Genomic DNA, 23,067 nt, shown 5'->3' on the forward strand with positions numbered 1-23,067 from the left:
CCTCAGAACTGCACAGTACACAGAGAAATGGGGAATGGGCTTATTTATTATTTAGTCTTGACCAAAGCTGGAGAAAATCTCCATCTATTGACCTTGCCTGTGGAAGTGACACATTGTTGGAAAAGAAGGTCTTTGCCCTACAAGGTCCAGCAGGTAGCCTGTTTTCATTCCTAGCATTCAATTTCCTGGAGGAGCCCTGGCTCCTGGGGGCTCATTACAGCTTGTTGGTTAGTTTGTTGTTTGTTTGTTTGTCTTTATCCATTTAAGAGGTGGGGATAGTAGATGAAAAGTTTCAGTCTCCCTTGGAGCTATATGAAAAACGGCAGCTGAACAGCATTGTTTGATATTTTCCCTTTTGCTAAGGGTATAAAAATACATCCTAAAGTATCTTTCAGACCTGTCTGTTTTAGGCATATCAACCCAGCCATGGTTAGTATAGCAATTTAGTGCTGTTTTAATCTGTGTTTGGGGTGTACGAAATAATGGTTTGGGAATTCATACCTTGTGCCAAGTGGTATGTTTTTTTTTTATTATTATTAATCTTGATATTTGAGGCTACATTTATCACATGTATTTAGAAATTGTAAGCGCAGTGACAGACAAAAGAATGGCATTTTCTTTTTACCTTCTGTGATCTCTGGGGCGGAACTTGAGCTCAGGGTTACCAGGCACTTGATGTTACCATCGCTCTCCTCTGTTAACCGCGCGGTCGGTTCAGACTGCAGAATTGCATCCAGAACATGGAAAAACTTCATCGTTCTAGAGCTGTCTCCTGACCTGTGGGCATGCTTAACTGTCCTGTATTCATACTTGAGATTTTTATACTTTGCCCGGCACTGTTTCCAATCTCTGTATACTCCTAGTGATCTCAGCCTTTTAGCAACGTAAATAAAGATTTCTCTATTTCTCAGTGTTCCGTAAAGTTGTTTTCGTATATTTCTTTCTGCCCAGACACTTAGTAAAGCTTTAACCTCCTCCTCAGTCCAGTGTTTTCCAGGTCCACTCTCCATGTTGAAAGTGACCTGGAAAAAAATGATTTGCTATTTCTAGCTAATGTTTTTGTTTCCTAGGAAACCAGAGGGCTGGTTGTCAATACGCTCTTAAGAGCTTGAAAGGGTGTAGTTTAACTGGTTCAAGCTGCCTAAGGGAGTAACTTGAGGACCTGCCAAATAAGCAGGCTTGGTGGTTAAAGAAACCTGGACTGAAATGACTGCTAATCTTATTTGGGCTTTAGGGGAAAATTAACCTTGCGACAAAGGGAATGAAACGTACTTTGTGGGGGGCACGAAGTCTTATGTAATTTTTGGCTTCATCGAAAGTGTTGGTTTCTTAAAATTACTTGGAAATGGTTGGCAGTAGCTGTGGGGATATTTTTAAAGGTTTGTAGCTAGTGTGAATAGCTGTGTATCTGAAGAGCATTGCATTTGGGCTGAAGCGATAGCTCGGTGGATAGGAGCACCTGTTCCAGCAAAGAAGAGGACCCAGGCCCTGTTCCCAGCATCCACATGGTGGCTTACGAAGGTCTGTAACTGCAGCCCTTGGGGATGTGACACCCTGTTCTAGCCTTTAGGGCACCAGGCACCCACATGGTGCAAACACCAAAACACAGAAAAGAAAAAGGGCAAACATTTGCAAAAGCATTGCATTTTAACTGACGTTCATAGCTGATAATCACTTGCAGACTGTTGTTTCGTGCTGAGGGTGATGGTACACACCTTTGATCCCAGCATTAAGGAGGCAGATCTCTGAGTTTGAGGCTAGCCTGGTCTATGTAGCAATCTCCAGGACAGCCAGGTTATTTAGACATGTTAACCAAACCAGGGGGGTGGGGATTGATTTGTTGGAGAAACCTTGGAGAATATAAAAAGCAAAACAGAAAAAAGCATTTTAGCAGGGTGTGGGGATGATGCTGTTATCCCAGCACACTGGAGGTCAGAGCAAGGGGGACCCATGAAGCTAGCCTGTGGTATAGTACCTTGTCCCATTAAAATTTCCTTGATGTCGTGTACAGTTTTACCATATTCAGCTAAGTATTCTTGCCTTCTTTTATATATATTGATATGTACATACTTCAGCGGTTGAAATTTTATTCAGAGGGAGATTGTAGGCATTAGATATTCAAATTCTGGAGTCAGGTTATCTGTTCTGAGTCCACAGTACAACTTAATGGCCGCACGTTTGCTACATTGCTTCATTGTCTTTGCATTTCTCTGAATCATAATCATTCACAGGATTGCTGTGAAAGCCAGATTAGATGGGTCACGTAAACACTGATGGCTGAAGTACCTGGCACATCAATTAGAATTAGATGACGCTATCATATCTTTATATCCAGAGATGTGAAGCCAGTGCATAGCATTTAACATGTGAGCCTCAGTTTATGGGCTCTTTTTGGGAAAGGTGTGCTTGAGAAAGCTTATCAGTCTGACTTAACAAATGATACATTTATTTTGTTCACAGAGGTCAGGAGAGCGCTGGTATTGTGACCAGTGATGGGAGTTCAGTGCCTAAATTCAGGGTGCATAAGGTAAGTTTGAACATTAAAAACACTGACGCTAGAGCTGGGGGGGAGGCTGGGCATCGTGGCGCGTATCATTAAGGCCAGGACTTGAGGCAGAAGCAGGTGGATCTGAGTGTGAGGCTAGTTTAGTCTACATAGTAAGACCTGTTTGTAAGTAAGCAAGTAAGTAAATAAATGAATATGGGTGGGGGATAAATCAATTTGCAGCTAGAAGCCATACTCTTGGATAGGTCTGTGTTCCTCTGTGGGTCCTCACTTTTGTCAAATTAGGATGCCCTTCCTTCCCAGTGATCTTTTGCTAGGCTGGCTCGTTCAAGCCAGGAAGTCATCTATTTAAATATTTTAAGATGCTTTGATTTTCATTGCCTAGTAATAAAATCTTATTGCTAACTATCTGTCATAAGATAGAAGTGTTTCAATGCTATGGCAATCCTAAACTAGTAATTGAATATCCCGGTCCATTTTAAAAAATGAATTCACCTGGGCAGTGGTGGTGCACACCTTTTACCCCCAGCACTCAGAAGGGGGAGTTCAAGGACAGCCAAGGCTACATAGAGAAACCCTATGTCACACCTACCCCCACCCCAAAGCAAATTCATTCAAATTCTGGAGCACAGAGACCGTGCGTGTCTAATTTGGGTTGTCTCGAGCATAGTCTTATTATGTAGCAATCCTAGTTTCTGCCTTTTCCTAAGATCTGCTTTTACTTTGACTTCTCAAGGGAATGGGCCTTGTAAATCATGTTTTTACCGAAGACAATTTGAAGAAATTGTATGTCTCAAATCTTGGAATCGGACATACGCGGTACGCCACCACAGGGAAGTGTGAGCTGGAAAATTGCCAGCCGTTTGTTGTTGAGACTCTGCATGGGAAAATAGCTGTGGCCCATAACGGAGAGCTGGTGAACGCAGCTCGGCTGAGGAAGAAGGTAAGTTGTTTGTTAACAGCTCCTTTACGGAAGGAAGTCGATGTCGACAAAGGGCGTGGCTTCTTCTAGTTGTTGCCACTTGTTACCTCGGTGCAGGACGCCATTGCATCAGAATTGCCTGGCCTGCTTGCTCTAAATCTAGATTCTTGTACTCCCCAAGTGATCTGAGGCAGTGCCACTTTGTCGTTTGGAATGTTGGTTTGTGGTTGCCGTCAGCACAAAGGATTACCAGAGTTTGTGAGAGAGGAAAGCTCAAGTACTCTTCCCTATGTCTGAACTCAGCACAGCCATATTGCTGTGACCAGATGTGGGGTTTTCTTAGACCAACTAGTTAGTGTCCTATAGTTCTCCCTCAAGTCCCCTATGTTAAAGCTCATTCCATAAGACTGTCTCCCAGTTCCGATGCCCACCCCAGGTCTAGGCCTTGGGCACTTAAGCTGTAAGTTGACTTCCCAAATCCCTCCTTGATTTCAGTTGTTTGGTAGTGCAGCAGTTCACGGAACTCAGGAAGATGTTTAATTTGTACATCTTGATGTATTTTAAGAGACATTGTAAAGGATACGGAAGAGGTCGTGGGATGGGGATAGAGGTTGTGGGAGGAGGCATGGGCACCTGCCTTCTGGCACCACTCTCTACTATGCTCAGCATCCAGAAGACCCATGAAGCCAGTTCTTTTAGGTTTTATGAGCACATGTCTGCTAAATTACTGGCCTTTAGTGGTCATCTTGGCCTTTACCACCTGTTCCTCCTTAGGATTTAGTCTAAGGCTGAGTGTAGCCCTCTGGTCATGTGGTTGGTTTCCATGGTAGCTCCCCCCTATCCTGTAGCTGTCAAGGAGTGTCTAAGTACCAGTCCTATCCTTATTATGTTATTGGACAAAATACACTTATTTTAGTGGCTCAGACAGTTTTAGGCTTTGTGCCAGGAAGAATTAGGCTGAAATCAGTATGCATTTGGCCTTTTAACCTGTCAGTGGTTTATATTGTGTTTGTTGCTGTAAGAAATAAAGAGGCTGGGTGGTGGTGGTGGTGGTGGTGGTAGCAGTGTGCTCCTTTAATCCCAACACTGAGGAGGCAGAGGCAGGTAGATCTCTGTGACTGTGGACAGCCAGGGCTACACAGAGAAACCCTGTCTGGGGTGGGGGTGGGGTGTGTGAGCTTCTCTTGCTCGTTTGTTTGTTTGAGGTTCTGGAGGTTGAACTCTTGACCTTATGTGTACTAGGCAAGCGGTGTGCTGCTGGGCCGTGTCCTTAGCTGCATACTGGTTTGTAAGGGGCCTGGGCATCTGCAGAGGTTGATTTTGCAAGAGTCTGGGAGTGTACACCCCCACGCCCCCACCCCAGTATCAAGGGCAATGATGTGTTTGTCTTTTTTTGTGGCCAAGTCTTACTGTAGCCCAGGTCAGAGCTTCAGTTCTAGCTAACACCAAACTCAAAGTGGTTCTCCGCCCCCCGTCCCCCAAGCGCTGGAATCACGGGCATTTTCCCTATCTGAGCAACGGCATGAAAATGTAGGAAAAAAGTGGGTCACAGACTCGGTATTCCTTATCTGAAATGCTTAGGTGAGAGACCAAGCCAACACGATTATATTTCGTGGTGCAAATTAAACTCATTGGCTAAATAAAGGCGATTTTGTACAATGTTTGTTTGTTTTTTAACTGGGGGTTTCTCTGCTCCATAAGCACGGAAGTCATGAAGACAGAAAGTGCAGCCCCCTCTCTGTCACAGATTGAGCCTACAGCGTCAGGGCCCTCTGCTGCGAGTGTTACATTAGGCCCTGCGCTTTGCGTGCCAGTGACCCAGTGTCTAGCGTTACAGCCTGAGCTGGGTGTTGGGGAGCCAGAGCCAGAGCTTTGGCAGCACTTTGGAACCCTTCCAGCTCAGGTCTTGGCAGCTCCTCCAGAGCTTTTTCTGTCTACAGTTCTCTGCTGTCTCTCCTTTCCAGTACTTACTTCCCACAGCTCTGTTTGATCTGGAGGGCAGGGGGAGGTTGAATGTGTGTTTTGTACCATGTGCATGATGGCGCCTCTGGAGACAAGAAGAGCGCATTAGATTCCTGGCTACTGGAGTTGCAGGGATTTTGAGCTGCGATGTTGGTGTTGAGAATTGAACGTCAACGAGCAGCTGATGCTTATAGCCTTTTCCCACAGTTCTTTGTAATTCTCTGTAGCCTTCTGTAGCCTACGGTCCTGACCACCCTCTTAGAACCATTTAGCCACCTTCTAGCCGTTCCTGGGTGTCCCTGGGATGAGGACATGTTCTTCATTCAGCTATCTCAGCCTGCTGGACCCCTAATGAAAGGTCCTAAGTAGACAACAGAGCTAATCAAATGAGCCAGCTGATCAAATTGGTGGCTCTCTGCAGCACAGGGCAGTGTTCAGGAAGGAAGTCTCCCAGACAGATGTGCCGAGACTGAGAGGAGCCTTGCCTATATATTTGGATTAGTTGACGTGGTTCAGGGAGGAACTGTCCCTGAGGTGCTGAAGACAACTGTGGTGAGGTCCAGAGGTTATCTGGATGGCCATGGGCTGCAGGCTGGGCTGTTATCTGAAACTATCATGGCATAGGAACCTTTGAGGGTTCTTAGAATCAGAGTCCACACACCGTTCACACTGATATAAGCCTTAAGGGTGACTGTTGGTCTGAGTCCCCTGCAGTTGTCCTGACCCATTTATTTGGCAGCCGTGGGATTTCCCTGAAAATGGTGAAAACTGCAGTCTGGGCTATCATCTTTCCCAGGAAACTCTGGGCACTGCATCACGAATGACACAGCAGTGTTCCTCACCCCTCTGCCATATCCGAGGGGCCTCTGGCCTCTATCTCTGCTGTCCCCGGGCAAATACAGGCTGGCTCTTGGGTAACTGCTGCAATGGCAAGTCTCAGGCAGGGTCTGACAGCTGTCAGTCATGAGGCTGAATGTCTAGTTCTTGACACTTTATCTAAAGAAATAGATAATTGGAAGTAATTACAACGAAGATCTGTCGTGAAGTCACTGCTGTTCCCGTGTTAACAGCCAGCTGGGCGGCAGCCTCTGAGGTCTGGAGACTGCTGGTCTAGACCCTCTGGAGCTGTGCTGGGAAGTGGAACATTCTGGGGGTTTGAATTAGGAACTGCTCTCTGTGTATTCTTGAAGCATAAGAAGGCACAAAGGAAAATGGAATATGAACTTAAAAGGTGACAAATATAGGAAAATTATAAATTGGAAACAATCACAGGAAGCTAGAATCTGGGAAGAGGGGCAAAGTGCTTACTTGGGCAACCTGTGTGCTGTTCCTGGTGTGCAGCTTCTAATTATGGTGGTCATTTCATCTTTTTGCTGCTAGTTACATGGTGTCCGTGTGCTCCTGGTACCTCCTCTGAGCCCATTTATGCGATCACAGATTATCATCTGCTTCCTCCAGTTCTCTAGATTCTGGTTATCTTCATTTGATAACTTCAGGGCCAGGCCGGAGTTGGTAAAGCAAGCACATGTGCACATGTGTGTGCGTTCCGTTTAGCATGTTTAGAGCCGATGACTCAGGTATGATGCGTTGTTAGTGACTGGTTGTGAAGTGGTATGGAAGCGTCTAGAACCCAGGTCTCATTACCACTCAATGTCCCTCTGCTTTCTCTGGTAGCTTTAGGGGTCTTTGTTGGCAGTGACACTGTGGCACTGTAATACACATTTCTGCCCATAAATTGGGAACGTGAGTACTTTTTAAAATGTAGACCCTCACAAAAGTCAATAACTATGAAGAAAATTACAAAAGTTCACTGCTTAGAAATAATCATCACCAAGAATTCAATCTAGGGGACTGGAGAGATGGCTCAGTGATTAAGAGCACTGACTGCTCTTCCAGAGATCCTGAGTTCAATTCCCAGCAACCACATGGTGGCTCACAACCATCTGTAATGGGATCTGATGCCCTCTTCTAGTGTGTCTGAAGACAGCTGCAGTGTACTCATATAATAAATCTTTAAAAAAAGAATTCAGTCATGTAGCTCCTTGCTTTTAGACATAGCTCCTTATCCAGGTATTAGACTGAACTTTACACAGTAGCCAGCTCTTGAAAAATGCTTTTCGGTGTCCACTTAAATCATTCTGTACGTGTCTGTGGTACAGCCTCTGTCTTGGTCAGTCTTGGTCAGAACTTCATGATCATACAGTACACTTAACTAATTCTTATTTAATATCTCCTACCTTTAGTCGTTTAAAATGTTGATACCTGACTTCTCTCCGTGTGGCTGTTCCATTCATGCCACCAACAAACTCGGGTTTGAGAATCTTTGGTGCCGTTTGCTACTGTAAAGGAAGGAATGTGCCCTATTCATCAGGATTGTGGAGGGTAGAAAAGGCCAGGTCAAGCCCTTTGCAAGTCTACTCAGCCTCAGACTTAAGTTCTGCCTTGTATCTGCTAAAGTAATTTTTCTGCTTAGCTCTGGAAACTCCAAATTGCTCCCAGCAGTGGGCCGCTGCCATGAGTGTACACATACCGTTAGTGGGGCACAGAGGTTGTGACTTAGTATCTGTGTGTGTGTTGGGGGGCAGGGAGGCATCTAACGGTCTAATGATGACACGTCTCTCTCCCATAGCTTCTGCGGCATGGTATTGGGCTTTCCACATCCTCCGATAGTGAAATGATTACCCAGTTACTCGCATATACCCCTCCTCAGGAACAAGATGATACTCCAGACTGGGTAGCAAGGTAACTACAGAACCGCCTATAGATGGCTGCAGCTCCAGCAGTGAGAGCTTTGCTTAGGTGTGTTTATGTAGCCAGAGCGATTCATTCAGTTACTTGTAATTCCAGAATTAAGAACTTAATGAAGGAAGCGCCCGCAGCCTACTCCCTGGTCATAATGCACAGGGACGTCATTTACGCAGTGCGAGATCCATACGGAAATCGTCCTCTATGCATCGGCCGTCTTATGCCAGTTTCTGACATAAATGACAAAGGTAACGTTTCAGAGGGAGTTTTGTTTTCATAACGCCTTTCAGAATTATTGACTTCCTGTTGCCCAGTCTTAACATCCTTGGCTTTCCTCCCCTTTTTCTTGTATGCCCCTCCCCCAACCTGTGGTTACAGGAAGCTTATGGATAGGAGGAAGGAAATAGGGAAGAAAACACAGTATCTATTTTTAAACATTTATGTGAGTGTGCACAGACTTTGCATGGCTGTGTGCTGGTAAGAGGGTGTCTGGGATCATCCCGTCACTCTTCCTATTTTTGTGAGGCAGGGTCTTTCCTGAACTTGAAGATTGCTGGAAGCCGAGCCTCGGCTGCATTTACAGGTAAGTGCAGGGTGTGAGGGTTATTATGTGGGTGCTGGGATCTGAACTCTGATCCTTATGGTTTCACAACTGAAAATATAAGGGGTGGAGGTGAGCACATACATGTATGTGTGCATACAGGTGTGCTTGCCTATGCATGTGTTGATTAGAGGTCAGAGGTCAACTTGAGTATCGACTTCTGTTGCTTTCTACTTTGTTTTCTGAGACAAGATCTCCCTGAAACTGGAGCTCACCATTTTCAGCTAGAGTGGCTGCCCAGTGAGCTCTGTGGGACTCTCTCGGAGCTGGGGTTACTGGTGATGACCGCCATGCCTACCTTTAGCTGGGAGCCAGACTCAGTCCCTTAAGTTTGACTGCTCTTCCAGAGCCAGCAACCACATGGTGGCTCACAACCGTCTGTAATGAGATCCGAAGTCCTCTTCTGGGGTCTGAAGAGGGTGACAACGAACTCGCATATAAATAATAAAATAAATCGTTTAAAAAAATTTTTGCATAGCAAGCAGTTTAGTCACTAAGCCACTGGCTAGCTTTAGTCTTAATTTGCTAATAATTCATCTCTTTGGCCTATCCTTTGTAGTTTTTCTTTATGACTTATTGCTCCCATTCAAAGCACGATATCACGATGCGAGAAGGGAACGGCTTATTTAAGTCATGTGGCACCACCTGCTTTTAATGTGACAGATGATGCCCACTTTCTGTTTGGCGTTCAGCTGCTCTATTGGAGGAGCTTCTTAGTTTAAAACAAACAGGCATTATTACATCCTGTGTTTGGGGGCACAAATGACAGGCGGAGACCAGAGGACCTCCAGTCTAGGAGTCCATTCTCCTCCTGCTGCATGGTTTCCGGGGATCAAGCTTAGGATGTCAGACTTGGCAGAAAGCACTTCTGCCCAGTGAGCTGTCTCATGGGCCTAAACACCCCTTTAAAATTTTTTTTAAAAATTGAGGGGTCTGAGGATATAGCCAGTTAACACAGTACTTGCCTAGGTTGTGCAAGGCTCCTCCTGGCTTCTGTCCCCAGGACTCCATACAAAAAAAAAAAAAAAAAAAGCCAGCACTAAACAAGGGACCCTGAATCCATTCAGTAAATTGATTGTCTTGTGACTTAACAGAGAAAAAGTCTTCAGAGACTGAAGGATGGGTGGTGTCCTCAGAGTCTTGCAGCTTTTTATCTATTGGTGCGAGGTAAGTCGTATCCCATTCATCATGTTATTTCTCTCTACATTTATGAGGAAAAATGTCCACCAAATTTGATGACATATGCCTGTATTCCTAGCACTCCGAAGTCTAAGACAGCGAGGTTATAACTTTGAGGATATATATGGACACTGTGTCTTATCTTCCTAATTCCCCCAAAGGAGGGCTGGCAAGCGAGAGGAAAGAACAGAGTTTATTCGAAGTGTGGTAATGCACACCTAATGCCCAAAACTGGCTGGGGGGAAGTTAGAGCTGGAAATGTATTTGAGCCTTAAACTTAAGAGTTAATTCCAGCTTGGTCACCCCTGTATCCAAAAACTAGAGATAAAGAAACGAGAGGATCAGATTATATGATTTTTAAAGGGAGGTAGTAGATATTTTATTTATTTACTTTTTCGTTTCTTTCTGTTTTGATTCTGAGACAGGGAAGGTTTCTCTGTAGCCTTAGCTATCTTGGAACTCACTCTATAGACCAGGCTGCCCTTGGTCTCATAGAGATCTGCCTGCCTCTGCCTCCTGAGTGCTGATATTAAAGACTTGTGTCAACACCACTGACCTGGATATTTTTCCAAACCTTTTTCTTTGCTGTAAGAAAGCATTTATGAATGTGTTTTGTTATTTATAGTGTGCTTAGCAATGTGACTTTAACGTTCCAATACTACCTTTTGATTCTGAAAATACTGTCTGACTCACTTGATTTTTTTTTTCCTACTGTGTATGTGTTTGGTTTTGATCCTAGGTCTCACTCTAGCCCAGGCTACCTTGGATCCTGTGGCAATTCTTCCTCTGTCTCCTAAGAGCTGAGGTTACAGATTGAGACACAATGCTCAACCCACACAATTTAGTTTGTTTATTTTATGATTACATTTATTTATTTTTCGTGGGGAAGAGCACGTGCAGCATCAAAGGATAAAAGAAGTAGTCAGTTCTCTTTTCCACCCTGTGGGTCCTGGAGATCAAACTAAGGTCTCTCGGCTTAGTAGCGAATGCTGCCGGCCGAGGACTTACTTTAGAAAGAAGGAACTCAAGAGCTGGGGCAGTGGCTCAGTTGGTGAAGAGCCTGCTGTTGGAGTGTGCAGACCTGAGCTTGGACCTCAGCAAGCAGTAACAGCTGGCTGCGGCATAGTCCTCGCCCCTGGGAGCGGGCTGAGCGGGCTGTCTGTTTTGTATTTGTTTATTCTGTGTTGTGAAGGGGTGTGTGTGCCCCTGTGCACCTGTAAAATGGCAAAACGGCGAAGTCAGTTCTTCACTTCTACCAAGTGGGCTCCCCGGACAATCTCAGTTTGTCAAGTGTCCTTCCCTACCCAACCATTCACCAGCTCCTTAAGTCATGATAGTAAAAATTAATTAAGAGTCTCTTTACCCACTCTGTCTCTCTTTCTCTCAAAAAAGGCACAATAACTTTAAAAGCAGAGTGATAAATACAGATTATAGGGAAAATGTGTGTGCTTTCGGGACTTGACAGTGGGCACATGGATGAGAATACTTACCGACCCCTTTGTTTTATCTTAAAACTTAGCATATACTCTTTGTATGAAATGATAGGCTTCACGCGTGTCTTCTGGTTGTTTGTTTTTCCTCAGATATTGCCATGAAGTGAAGCCTGGGGAAATTGTAGAAATATCCAGACATGGTGTCAGAACTCTTGATATAATTCCAAGGTCTAATGGAGACCCAGTGGCTTTTTGTATCTTCGAATATGTTTATTTTGCAAGACCAGATAGTATGTTTGAAGGTAAGTATGTTTCTTCTCTTTCACTGTTTAAGTAGTCTCATTTATCTTATTGAAACATGAGAGTCCTTGGTTGGCCCAAAGGCACATGTGGCTCTTGGGAGGAACATGGCTTTCGGCTGTGAATATGTTACTGAATTACAAGTCATGACTGCTTCTCTTTTCAACTGTTAGATTTTGGTTTTCTTTAATAAAGATTATCTTTCTAATACATATTAAGGTGAAATTCTGCTAAGTTAAGACAATTTGGTTTTCTTTCCAAACCTTCCAGACCAGATGGTTTATACGGTAAGGTACCGGTGTGGCCAGCAGCTGGCAGTTGAAGCACCAGTGGAGGCGGACCTGGTCAGCACAGTTCCAGAATCTGCCACGCCTGCGGCCCTGGGGTATGCGACAAAGGTATTTATTTTTAATTATCTGTGAGTTGGTCACAGGCAGTGAAATAAGAAATGTGACCCACAAAGGGAAATTCATTAACTTTAAGAAGAAAAGATTTGGTATCTAATGTACCTTCCTGTGCTTGAGTTATTAAACATCTCTTTCAAGAAAAAGTGGGCTGAGACATGTCTGTTCCCGAGACCACGGGAGAACCCGGACCCTGACTTCCACACAAGCCCATGCAATAAGTCATTTTTAATTACCCAAAGATGAGAATATTGGCCCTCATTTTAAATGTTTAACAGCACACAGAATAATGGGTTTCACTGTGACATTTGGACATACACGTGTCATTTATGGTATTCTTACTCACCCCCTTCTTCTCCCTCTCTGTACTCTTGCTTCCCCACACACAGTAGCTGTCCTTTGTGCTTTCCTGTTAGGGGCATTCTTTTGTCCTTCACTTCTACCTTACGGTCTCTCCCTCTCTCACCTGGTCCCTGTTCTGCTTTCAACACACACACACACACACACACACACACACACACACACACACACACACACACACTCTCACTCCTTCAGGTTGGCTAGCTTTTTATTGGTGGTGTGCTCATCCTTTTCCCAGTGTTTTAAACTGTTGTATCAATTCCTTTGTGAGTTTCCATGGCCCTTCTTCTTTTCCTTGGAATAGCCTATTTTCTTGTATTTCTGACTCTTCTTCATGGGGTCACACAGAAGAAGATAGCATCTTATTTGAAAATCTATGGCCCCCACTTTTTAAAAAAGGATAGAGCTGTTTTGTTAGCATAGGCTTTCAATCCCAGTACTAGAGAAACCGAGGCAGAAGCATTGTCATGGGTCAGAGGCCAGCCTAGGCAACATAGTGAAATACTTTTCCAGAAACAAGGTGACATTATGAATGCATGCAGAATTTAGTGGTCATAGGTAGATGAGCATGCTTACTTAGCTTCTACGTGAAAGAATAGTGCACATGTGCTATAGAGACAGTTACCTCAAGTGAATGAATGAAGATCTTTTGTCTCTCAAAGTCATGTTTTTAGGCCAGTTTTGCTACTAACGTGCATTTATTTCCCCTCCATCAGTGTGGGCTGCCATATGTGGAGGTGCTGTGTAAGAACCGGTATGTAGGAAGAACCTTCATTCAGCCAAACATGAGGCTAAGACAACTTGGGGTTGCAAAGAAATTCGGCGTGTTGTCTGACAACTTTAAAGGCAAAAGAATTGTTCTCATAGATGATTCCATTGTGAGAGGCAATACTATCTCACCCATCATAAAACTCCTCAAAGAATCCGGTGCAAAGGAGGTGAGTGTTTTAAAGCATATGCTGTAGTACCAGTAATTAACCATATGGTGTGGGCACAGAGTGCTGTATCCCAGTGAGAGTCCCTGTAACGTCGCATATCAGGTTGCTCTATAGAGCTGGGCAGCGCGAAGGAGAACATGTGCTAACTAACTACTCTTATACTCTACTAAGTTTAACCTTCATAGATTGAAAAGGTGAACCTAGAAGGTCACTCCCAGCACTTGGGAGGCAGTGGCAGAGGCCTGCTATGGCTGCTTATATATAATCCTGTCTCCAAAAAAAAAAAAAAAAAAAAAAAAAAAAACAATTAAAAAACCCAAGTATGTTTCACACTGTAATATTTTTTAATTAATGTTATATATTGTTCCTTTAGACATCCGTCTTAGTTAGGGTTTCTGTTGCTGCGATGAAACACCACAACCGCCAAAAAATGAGTTGGAGATGAAAGGGTTAATCCACATCACTGTTCATCATTGAAGAAAGTCAGGACAGGAACTCAAGCAGGGTGGGAACCTGGAGGCAGGAGCTGATGCAGAGGCCATGGAGGGGTGCTGCTTACTGGCTTGCTTGCTCCTCTTTGTTTGCTTAGCCTGCTTTCTTTCTTTTTTTTGGTTCTTTTTTTCGGAGCTGGAGACTGAACCCAGGGCCTTGCGCTTCCTAGGTAAGCGCTCTACCACTGAGCTAAATCACCAACCCCTCAGCCTGCTTTCTTAATAGAAGAACCCAGGACCACCAGACCAGGGAGGCATGACCCACAACAGGCTGGACCCCCACCCCACCCCCCCCATTGATCACTAATTAAGAAAATACCTTACAAGCCTGCCTCCAACTGGAGCTAAGGAGGTTTTTATTACTTACTTACTTAATTAATTAATTAATTTTGCTTATTCACTTTACATCCTGCTCACTGCCCTCAGTCACCTCTCCCTAACTTTCTTACCCTCCCCTCACACCCCTCCCCCTATTCCTCTGAGCAGGTGGGGGTTCCCCTGGGCATCAACCCACCCTGGCACTTGAAGTCTCCGTGAGGCCAGGTGCTTTCTCTGATGGACGACACATTTTCTTAATTGAGGCTCCATCCTCTCAGATGACTTGAGGTTGACATAAAACGAGGCAGCATATCATGTTGCTATACCTTTAATAAACAAAAAGTAGTATAAAATAACTTTTAAATTCTTCGAAAAGCTCAGAAAGTTCGTGTGACTCAGTTGGAGTCTCAATTGTAACTATTTCAGTCCCTTAAGTTATAGAAGCAAGATGCCATATATACATATATATATATATATATATTTGAATGAGTTTGAAAAGTGGGATGGAAAGCAATAAAGACGGCCTGTATTAGAACATTTCAAGAATTACTAAGGTTTTCCAGGTTTTTTATGACTGATTATGGTTCTGCTAATCTCACTGTTGAACTCTATGAAGGTTAGAGAGTAGAAACAAGAGGATATAATCAATTCAGCATCTGTTGCTATAGTAAAAAAGAATCGCTAATCACATACCGTGCAAGTAGGTTAAGTATATAAAGTGAGATGTTTGCCTGTGATGAAATATGGCATGGACATTTAAATCTGTGTGAAGATTTATAATATATGAAAGATTAAAAATAAAATGTAGCTACTAGTTGTAACCATGTAAATGGACCAAACAGAAAGGGCAAAACCAATAGCAGACAGAAGGAGCCATGTTATGATTAGTAAGATTTTCATTATAACCTAGCAGATTTTACCATTTTTACTAAGTACAGATCAGCAAAGTACCTCTTAGGCATTCAAACAAAACAAAAGCACTAGGCATGTATAAAGTCAGTCAACAGGAATGCATGATTAGTTGGGCTGCGAGTATATGATATGATTTTTTTCCCAAGGTACACATTCGAGTCGCTTCGCCACCAATAAAACATCCGTGCTTCATGGGAATAAACATTCCTACAAAAGAAGAGCTTATAGCCAATAAGCCCGAATTTGAGTATCTTGCAGAGTACCTTGGTAGGTATTAACATTTCTATAAATATTATTAACTGTCTGTTTTAAATTTTGAGTGTACTTTTGTGTAAAACAGCAATTAGTTGGAAGGTAAATTTGAGTGCTGGGGAGCTGGTCCTGGCTCTAGTTCTGGCTCTGCAAGTTTTGGGGGACCAGAGTTGAGTCTGTAAATGATACGTGGGGTAGGTGTGTCTAATTCCAGAGTGGAGACTGTATACCCAGAGTAAGCAGGCTAGCTAGAGTCACAGAATCCGTGACCCTGAGACCACTACCTTGGCCTTCTACAGACTCATGTATACATGCGCACATACACGCTGGGGGGTCAGTCATTCACAGTAGCACCAAAAGTTACCTTCTAGTAATAACACAAAGATTGCAAATCCTATCTTTTAACACTTTTTTTTTTTTTTTTTGGTTCTTTTTTTTTTTTTTTTCGGAGCTGGGGACTGAACCCAGGGCCTTGCGCTTCCTAGGCAAGCGCTCTACCACTGAGCTAAATCCCCAACCCCTGCAAATCCTATCTTATGTGGTAACACGTGCCTTTAAATCTAATACGGGAGACAGAGGCAGCCAGGTCCGAGTTTAAGGCCAGCAAGGTCTATAATGGTAATTAATTCTAGGATAGCCAGGGCTACAGAGTGAAGCCTTGTCTCAACAAAACAAAATAAAAACAAAAACCCCACAATAATTATTATGACATTGAACACAATTACTCTAAAGAGAAAAACAGGTGGGGCACTTTTTATATTAGAGCTATAGGTCAAAGCAAGATCAGAAGACCATGTTTTATCATAGAGTAGAATAACCCCCCCCCCCCACACACACACACACGATTGAATTGAGAGATTTGTAGATTTGTACGCTCTAAACCAGCATTTTTCCACTAAGCTACATTCCCAGTTTCTCTCGCCTTTTAAAAGTTTGAATTGTCCTGGTTGGCTTGGTCCTGACATCATCTTGCCTCAGCTTCTGAAGCAGCGGGGGCTGCAGGCTGTATGTCATCACATCCAACTTCCCTTTTTCAGGAAGGCTAAGAGAGAAGCTTTCGTCCTGACTGTCAGCAATGTCTGTAGGTAGCTGTGTTGTAGTGAGACATGTTTTCCTCTCCTCCCGCAGGAGCAAACAGCGTTGTGTATCTGTCAGTGGAAGGACTAGTTTCGTCTGTGCAACAAGAAATAAAGTTCAAGAAGCAGAAAGTTAAAAAGCGTGATATCACAATTCAAGAAAATGGAAATGGTCTGGAGTATTTTGAGAAGACGGGACACTGTACGGCTTGCCTCACTGGCCAGTACCCTGTGGATCTGGAATGGTAGCTGCCTGGACCGATGTGCTGCTTCCAGACTGAAAGGTCATCAAGAAGTGGTTTACATGTGTTCCTCAGTTGGTACAAAATGGACACCACTTGCTTATGTATTATACCTTAAGTTTTGAGATTTTCTGAGGTCACTGAATTGCTATAATTGAATCATAAAGATTACATGTAATGCGACATGTGGGGATTCTTTTTGTATAAGGACTGACTTTTCACCCAAGAGAAGGCAGGAAGTGGCATTTCCCAGACCCATGCTTGAATGGTTCTAAAGAGGTGAGATAGGGAGGTTGTGTGCCCAGGACAGGAAGCTTTATAAAGTTTCATGAAAAGCTTGAATTCATTGTGCCCCATATGTATCTAGTCTATGCAGTCAAGTCTGCAGTTATGGCCTTGGTCTTTGATTCTTCCACCCCATACACACATGTATGGCTCTGGGGACCAGTGTACAACTCCTAAAAAATGAAAACCTATGTGGAAAGCTGAGGCAGGAGAGTCCTGAGTTCAAGGCCAACCTGGGTTTTCCTGTCTCAAGATAAAGAACCTCTTTCTGTGCCTCGGACTCCACATCTGTTTCCTAAGTCATTCATAAACTTAATGCTTAGCGGGAACTTGTGTGTTTGTCTGGGAGGCTTAGAGCTGCCGTTTTACCCCTGCTTCTTTACCATGCATGGTCAGTAGCTTCAGAAGCTAATGGTAATTAGCTTTCACTAAATTAGTTTTCAGTTTCCTTGTGATGGAGGTTTGCAGACCTTTTCCATCTCTTTGGGATATACCAGAACGACTGAGAAATCTATCTGGAGCCCTGTTTTTCTACACTTGACAGAAAATATTTAGCCTAGCAAATAACTTAGTAAGTACATTGGAAAGAGAAAATTTTAATTTCAAGTAAGCCTTTATCCTTGATTTGATTAAACTTGGCTGTTTGAATGAGTGCTTGATCATTTACAGAACTGTGTACTTGTATACATGTATGCATTTGGTTTAAACAGAGGGAATAGAGACACAGTAGGGCCGATTTTGTTTAAAGGCTGAGGGGACAGCCACTGTTTGGGGAATTAGATTGCCTGTACCCAAGCGTTAGCTCATGATCATGTTTTTTCTAATTTTTTTTGTTAGGTCTAGTGACATTTTTAATTTTTTTATGATGCAGATTTAGTGGATTGAGGTGATTTACTAACTCCTGTTTGTGTGGGATTTTTCACATGGAAAAATAATTGTCTCTATATTGCCAAAATTTGCTACTTTCCAAACCCACTTAGAAATATAATATTTATTAAAAACTGAAATCATTAGTCCACATTTGGTATATAGTGTGGTGTGTCACATATGGCAGGTCAAAATAAACTGTTAGGACTTCGAGGTCATGTGCTGCGTGCGGTGCCTGAGGTTGTCCTGTGGCATAGACACAGGCTGGCCTTTCACAGCCCTGGGGCCATTTTAGTGGGTGCAACCTCCTGTGTTACATGCATTGTGTGTAATGGCGGCGTGGAGGGGTAAGGCCGTTAGGTCAGTTTTTAAATGGCCTTATTTAAATTTGATGTTTTACAAAGAAACTCAGGGAAGGTACTACAACCAAAATCTCTAATTTGACTTTTGTGTTCCACAGTTTTTATTTTGTTTTATTGGAATACTTTTATAAAGGGAAATAATAACCATGGTCGTTTGTACAACTTTCTTAATTATTTCTTCATTGTTACCTTTTATTTTACAAGTTTCTGAATATGGATTAAATTAACATTTTACCAGTTTCAAGCCTTATTTTATCTGCTTTAAATGTATATAACTAGAGTACTATATGCTGAAAAGATGAAAAATGTGTTTGAAGACAGTTAACGTCCTAAACTAATGTAAGCCTACTTTTTGTTTTGTATGTGCCTGTGTGGTTTTTTGTTTTTTTGCAACAAATATATGTAATAAACGTGTTTATATGTGTGCTTTTTAAAAATAGTAGTAATCAGTACATTATGGTGCGCAGCATGAAGACAGTGCCAGGTTCCATACCTGGCATCAGCTGATGAGATCTTATTTCTCTGATTCAGGCATTTTAATAAATAGTCCATCTCTTATGAGCTGGGCAAACACATGCCAAGCAGGAGGGCAGTAAAGTAATTGGAAAATAGAATGTCAAGACGATCTGTGGGAGTCATCTGTCTACCTTCTTTCAACTGAAAGAACCAGAATTGGGACCAATACGGGGCCAGCGGGAAAATTCTCACTACAAACTTCTGAGCACAAGGACCCCTCCCTTCCTGGAAGAAAAAAGCTGGTTTAGTTCCTGGAACAGCAGCAAACCAAACCTGTCACACAAAGCTACCTGACTCCCAACTAAAAGTCCTGAACAGTACACGGAGTGGATCTGAAAGTTGTTTCCATCAAATGCCATTGTGCCCTGCCTAGGTACCTTTGTGCAAATTCTGCCCCAATTGTTTGCAAGGTATATAACCCCCTGTTAAGAGTCTATCCAGGGTTGTCTCCCCTTGGAATGGGACAGCCCCTGCAAACTCTTGCTTTTGTATCGCTCACCCCGCCTCCATGAGTCTCATTTCCCAGAAGAGTTTCAGTTTGGACCTCAGACAACGCCATTAGTTGGGCTCAGCAGCAAGTGCCCTTCTCATCGAGCCTTCTCGTTAAGGCTCCCTAAGCTTGTTGGTCCTAAGAGTTCTTCCAAGACCAGTTGTCCAGGGCCAGGCGGGGCTCCAGTCTGAGAAAAGAGAAAGAGCAAAACAGCCCAAGAATGAAAACGATGTGTCCTTTAGAACAGCCAGTGAGTAGAGAGCAATCACTCCCCAAACTAAAGCCCATAATATAAAAGTGCCTCTGGTGGGAATGGCTTGGGAAGCCTTACTTACCTAGGGTCCTGTTTGTCCTCCAGGGCGTTCCCTGTTGGACTCACTTTATCTGCTGCCTGCTGTTGGCTCTTGCTTGTGATAGGCTTAACCCACTCACTAGAAACTCATAGCTTGACTTTCGTGGATTGTTCTGCATACAGGAAAAACCGTTTTCCAAATTGTTTTTGAAGGAAGCAGTGCTGCTCGCTTCCCAGTGAGAAGTGAGACTGGGGGGGAGAGGGGGCAAGAGGAGGAGAATCAGAAGAGAGGCAGTGAGATGGGCAGTATGTGATCGTGAACGTGCTGAGGACTTCCGGCACTTGGCTGCCATTACTGTACTTACTGTTTAACACCTGGAAGTAGACTTGGAAATAGTATAGCTGTTATAGTTGTATAAAAGTTACATATGGGGGGAAGAGTTACATATGGGAAAGGGACTGGTTTTAAGCTATATAGTACCTGATATTCTTGTTTCTGGGAAGTAGACTGTTCCTGGGTGAAGGGGAACAGTGTTAAGTCAAAATCTACAGTGTGGGTTTTGTACTAGTTTACTCTTAACAAATTCCCCAGTGGTGAGGGGGGTGGTGCACACAATATCTCAAAAGCCCTTCCAATGGAATGTTCCTCCTTCCTGCTTCCTGTTCGTCTCTGTCCGTTCTCCTGACTTCCTCTCACTTATTTTTTTCCCCATGTTGACTCCCTGTCAATGGTTGCTTGTTCCACCTCTTGACCTATGGTTGACTTTATTTAGTCTTGTTTACAGTAAACAGAAAGTTCTTGGATTCAAGGCGTGTGCTAGGGCTGAGCCATATAACCAGAGACAGGTTTTTCCAGTACACAGTCTTGGGGGTCACAGTATAAGATATGCTGCAACATTTGCCATCCTCAATTCTAGCTTGTGATAAACCAGGTACATTATAGCTCAGATGGACATATAATTATATAAACTTCCTGTTTATGAATCACAAAAAACAACAGGCCTTGCTCTGGCTAGGACCATACACTATCATAAAGTCCACAAGAAACTGCTTTCTGTTCCATCCTGAGTCTGTTTACCACTTTCTAGTTTCATAAACCTCACCCAGCATACATGTTTACTTACCAAGAGTCAGTGTAAGAGTGGTGCAGGTCTGTGAGCTCGTTTACTTAAGAGGCTGAGGCACTGATTGGTATCTGGCGTTCAAGGTCTGCCCATGGTGTATCAACTGAAATGGCATTGAACAAGTACTGAACTGAGATGCACCCTAGTCTCTGCAACCCTTACTGACTTTTAGAAAACTTTAAAATAAGAATGGGTGATCATGAATTTATTACATTCTAGATAAGTCTCTTTAACATGAGATAGCCCAAAATGAGTAGGAAGAAAATAATTGGGAAGGAAAGGGAAAAGCACAAATTATTGAAGGTAAGCACCCCAACAGGCAGACAGGTGGGAAAAGAGGCCAAGGATAACCCCCATGTTCATTCAGAACAAAGGCCTGGTGGGCTTTTTCACTCTACTGATGTGCCCAAGATCAGTCCTGGACACGTCTCTGCTTGTGTGAGGCTGTGTATATCATCTCCCTTTTACTTGTTGAAGTCAGCCAATCCAGAATAAGGAGAAGAGGACCCACACTGTACCACTAAAAACATTTAAATGTCCAGGGAGAATGGGTGAGGGGGACTTGGCTTTCAAAATCCCCTCTCCCCTAGTGGAAAGTCTGTCTTTACTGTGAGAGAATGAGAGGCTAAGGCAAGAGGTTCTTGAACCTCCAGGTCAACATAGCGATATTGAGAAACCATACTCCAGAAGAAGAAAATAAACAAGCTGGGATTGTAAGGCTTGAAGTGAGTCTTAACTACCAGGAGACCCCCCCCCCCCAAAGTGAGACATGAGAATGGGGTTCGATGCAAACCCAAGAGGTTTATTTTCCTGCGTGTTGGGGTCAACCTTCAATCAGCCCCTCCTGGAAGGTGACCTGGAATGGCTATAACAAGCAGTTTTTATACTTTTTAGGTTACATCAGCAAGGTTATAGTTTAAACCTATTGGCTAAGCATATTGACCTTTGAATCTATTGGCTAGCAAGCATATGACATGCATTCAAACTCTGTCTGGGACCAGGGGGTCATGTGACTATCAGTCAGTACATTCTGTGGTTTTTCAAGAATGTCCCTACTCCTCCCGAGAACTGTGGGTGGAGAATGAAATTGGCCTAACCTTGACCTGAGGCGGTGGGTGTAAAGCTGGTGAAAGCCCTTAGGGTCCTTCACAGGAACTCCATAACCTACCTACTTTCTACCAGGCCAAGCCTCTTAATAGCTCTTACACTTAAGTAAGAACTAGAGTCCTTCAGAATCAGACTTCTAAAGGATGAGGTGTTAAGGGGTTGAGTTGGCAAGTTAAGAATCCCTTAAAGCCGTGAAATACTGGAAAGCATTGGGAAAAGCAGTGAGGGCTGGAGAGATGGTCCAGAGACCCAGGTTTAATTCTCAGTATCCGGAGTAACTCATCTATAGCTCCAGTTCTAGATGTCCTAACAATAAGATCCCTCTGTGGTCTTGCATCATACGGTGCCCAAACATGTAGGTAAAAGGCCATTACACATGAAATACTTTTTCAAAAGAAAAAAAGCAGTCTGAGCAAGCCTGTGACCACCATTCTACCATAGTGTTTGCATCAGGCCCCACCACCAGAGTTTGGCCTTGAGTTCTTATCCTGACTTTTGTTAGTGGTAGTGTTTTGATAAATCTTGGTTCCCCAAGTTGCTTTTGGTCTTCACAGCAATTGAAAGATAACTAGAATAAAACACTAAAAAGGTGTTTGGGGATGCCTGTAGTACACAGGAAAAGGTGGCTTCCAAATGGGTATTTCTTGCGCGTTTGGTACAACAGATGAGAAGGCTGGGCTGATTCCATGATAGGCTTCAAACTGTCACTTTAATCGGCTAGGCCTAAGCCCAGGCAAGTCAGTTAGTAGAAAAAAACTAGGCTTCAGAAACTGCCCTGTTATCAGGGGCTGCCCAGCCACCTGGCCTGAGGCAAGGACAATGGTCAGCAGCGGTTTCCAGACTTCCTCAACAATATTTCTAGACTTCCCCAATAACAATGCCTAGAGATAGAATAAGATAAAGCTCATCTAACCCGGAATTCCAATGTGCTTTAAATCAAATCTTCGAGCTCACTTGTCTCTCTATCCTGGTAATTGGGAGATGCCAGCATCCTGGACTTCTGCAGGATAAAACACTAAGCGTTGTTTACATACTACTTGAGTCCGGGGTGTTATTTTATGGTGAATCGTGGCCTTTTACAAGCTTCTGGTCCCCAACTGCTAAGGACATACTGCTATGCCTTTTAAACCTCTATAGATGGATGCTTTGCCGATCCCACCTTTTCTTCCTCCAGGAACACAGAGACAAAAATCCCTGCTCCTGGGCTGGAGAGATGGCTCAGTGGTTAAGAGCACTGACTGCTCTTCCAGAGGTCCTGAATTCAATTCCCAGCAACCACATGGTGGTTCACAACCATCTGTAATGAGGTCTGATGTCCTCTTTCGGTGTGGCTGAAGAGAGCAACAGTGTACTTATATATAATAAATAAATCTTTTTTTTTTT

General features: G+C 43.5%; 2 protein-coding genes across 3 annotated transcripts in view; one reads left to right on the plus strand and one right to left on the minus strand.

The window, feature by feature from the left end:
- Window positions 1-1,025, minus strand: part of Paics (phosphoribosylaminoimidazole carboxylase and phosphoribosylaminoimidazolesuccinocarboxamide synthase) — a 33,489-nt gene extending 32,464 nt beyond the window's left edge. Inside the window, exon 1 of the mRNA XM_063272816.1 lies at window positions 626-1,025. Within this exon, the coding sequence (XP_063128886.1) occupies window positions 626-1,010 (385 nt within the window). The 5' untranslated portion in view covers window positions 1,011-1,025. The remainder of the gene's footprint in view (window positions 1-625) is intronic.
- Ppat (phosphoribosyl pyrophosphate amidotransferase) overlaps window positions 1-18,592 on the plus strand; it is a 34,401-nt gene extending 15,809 nt beyond the window's left edge. Inside the window, exons 2-12 of one of the 2 annotated variants that reach the window (XM_039091566.2) lie at window positions 2,461-2,527; window positions 3,243-3,449; window positions 8,020-8,132; window positions 8,238-8,383; window positions 8,665-8,718; window positions 9,831-9,903; window positions 11,499-11,650; window positions 11,919-12,046; window positions 13,129-13,350; window positions 15,218-15,338; window positions 16,452-18,592. In XM_039091566.2, the coding sequence (XP_038947494.1) occupies window positions 2,461-2,527; window positions 3,243-3,449; window positions 8,020-8,132; window positions 8,238-8,383; window positions 8,665-8,718; window positions 9,831-9,903; window positions 11,499-11,650; window positions 11,919-12,046; window positions 13,129-13,350; window positions 15,218-15,338; window positions 16,452-16,648 (1,480 nt within the window). In that variant the 3' untranslated portion in view covers window positions 16,649-18,592. The remainder of the gene's footprint in view (window positions 1-2,460; window positions 2,528-3,242; window positions 3,450-8,019; window positions 8,133-8,237; window positions 8,384-8,664; window positions 8,719-9,830; window positions 9,904-11,498; window positions 11,651-11,918; window positions 12,047-13,128; window positions 13,351-15,217; window positions 15,339-16,451) is intronic. The other variant, NM_057198.2, reaches the window with a different exon arrangement.
- Window positions 18,593-23,067: the final 4,475 nt, after the last annotated feature.

This window comes from Rattus norvegicus, chromosome 14 (assembly GCF_036323735.1).
Source record: "Rattus norvegicus strain BN/NHsdMcwi chromosome 14, GRCr8, whole genome shotgun sequence".
In the NCBI taxonomy this organism is placed as follows: Eukaryota; Metazoa; Chordata; class Mammalia; order Rodentia; family Muridae; genus Rattus; species Rattus norvegicus.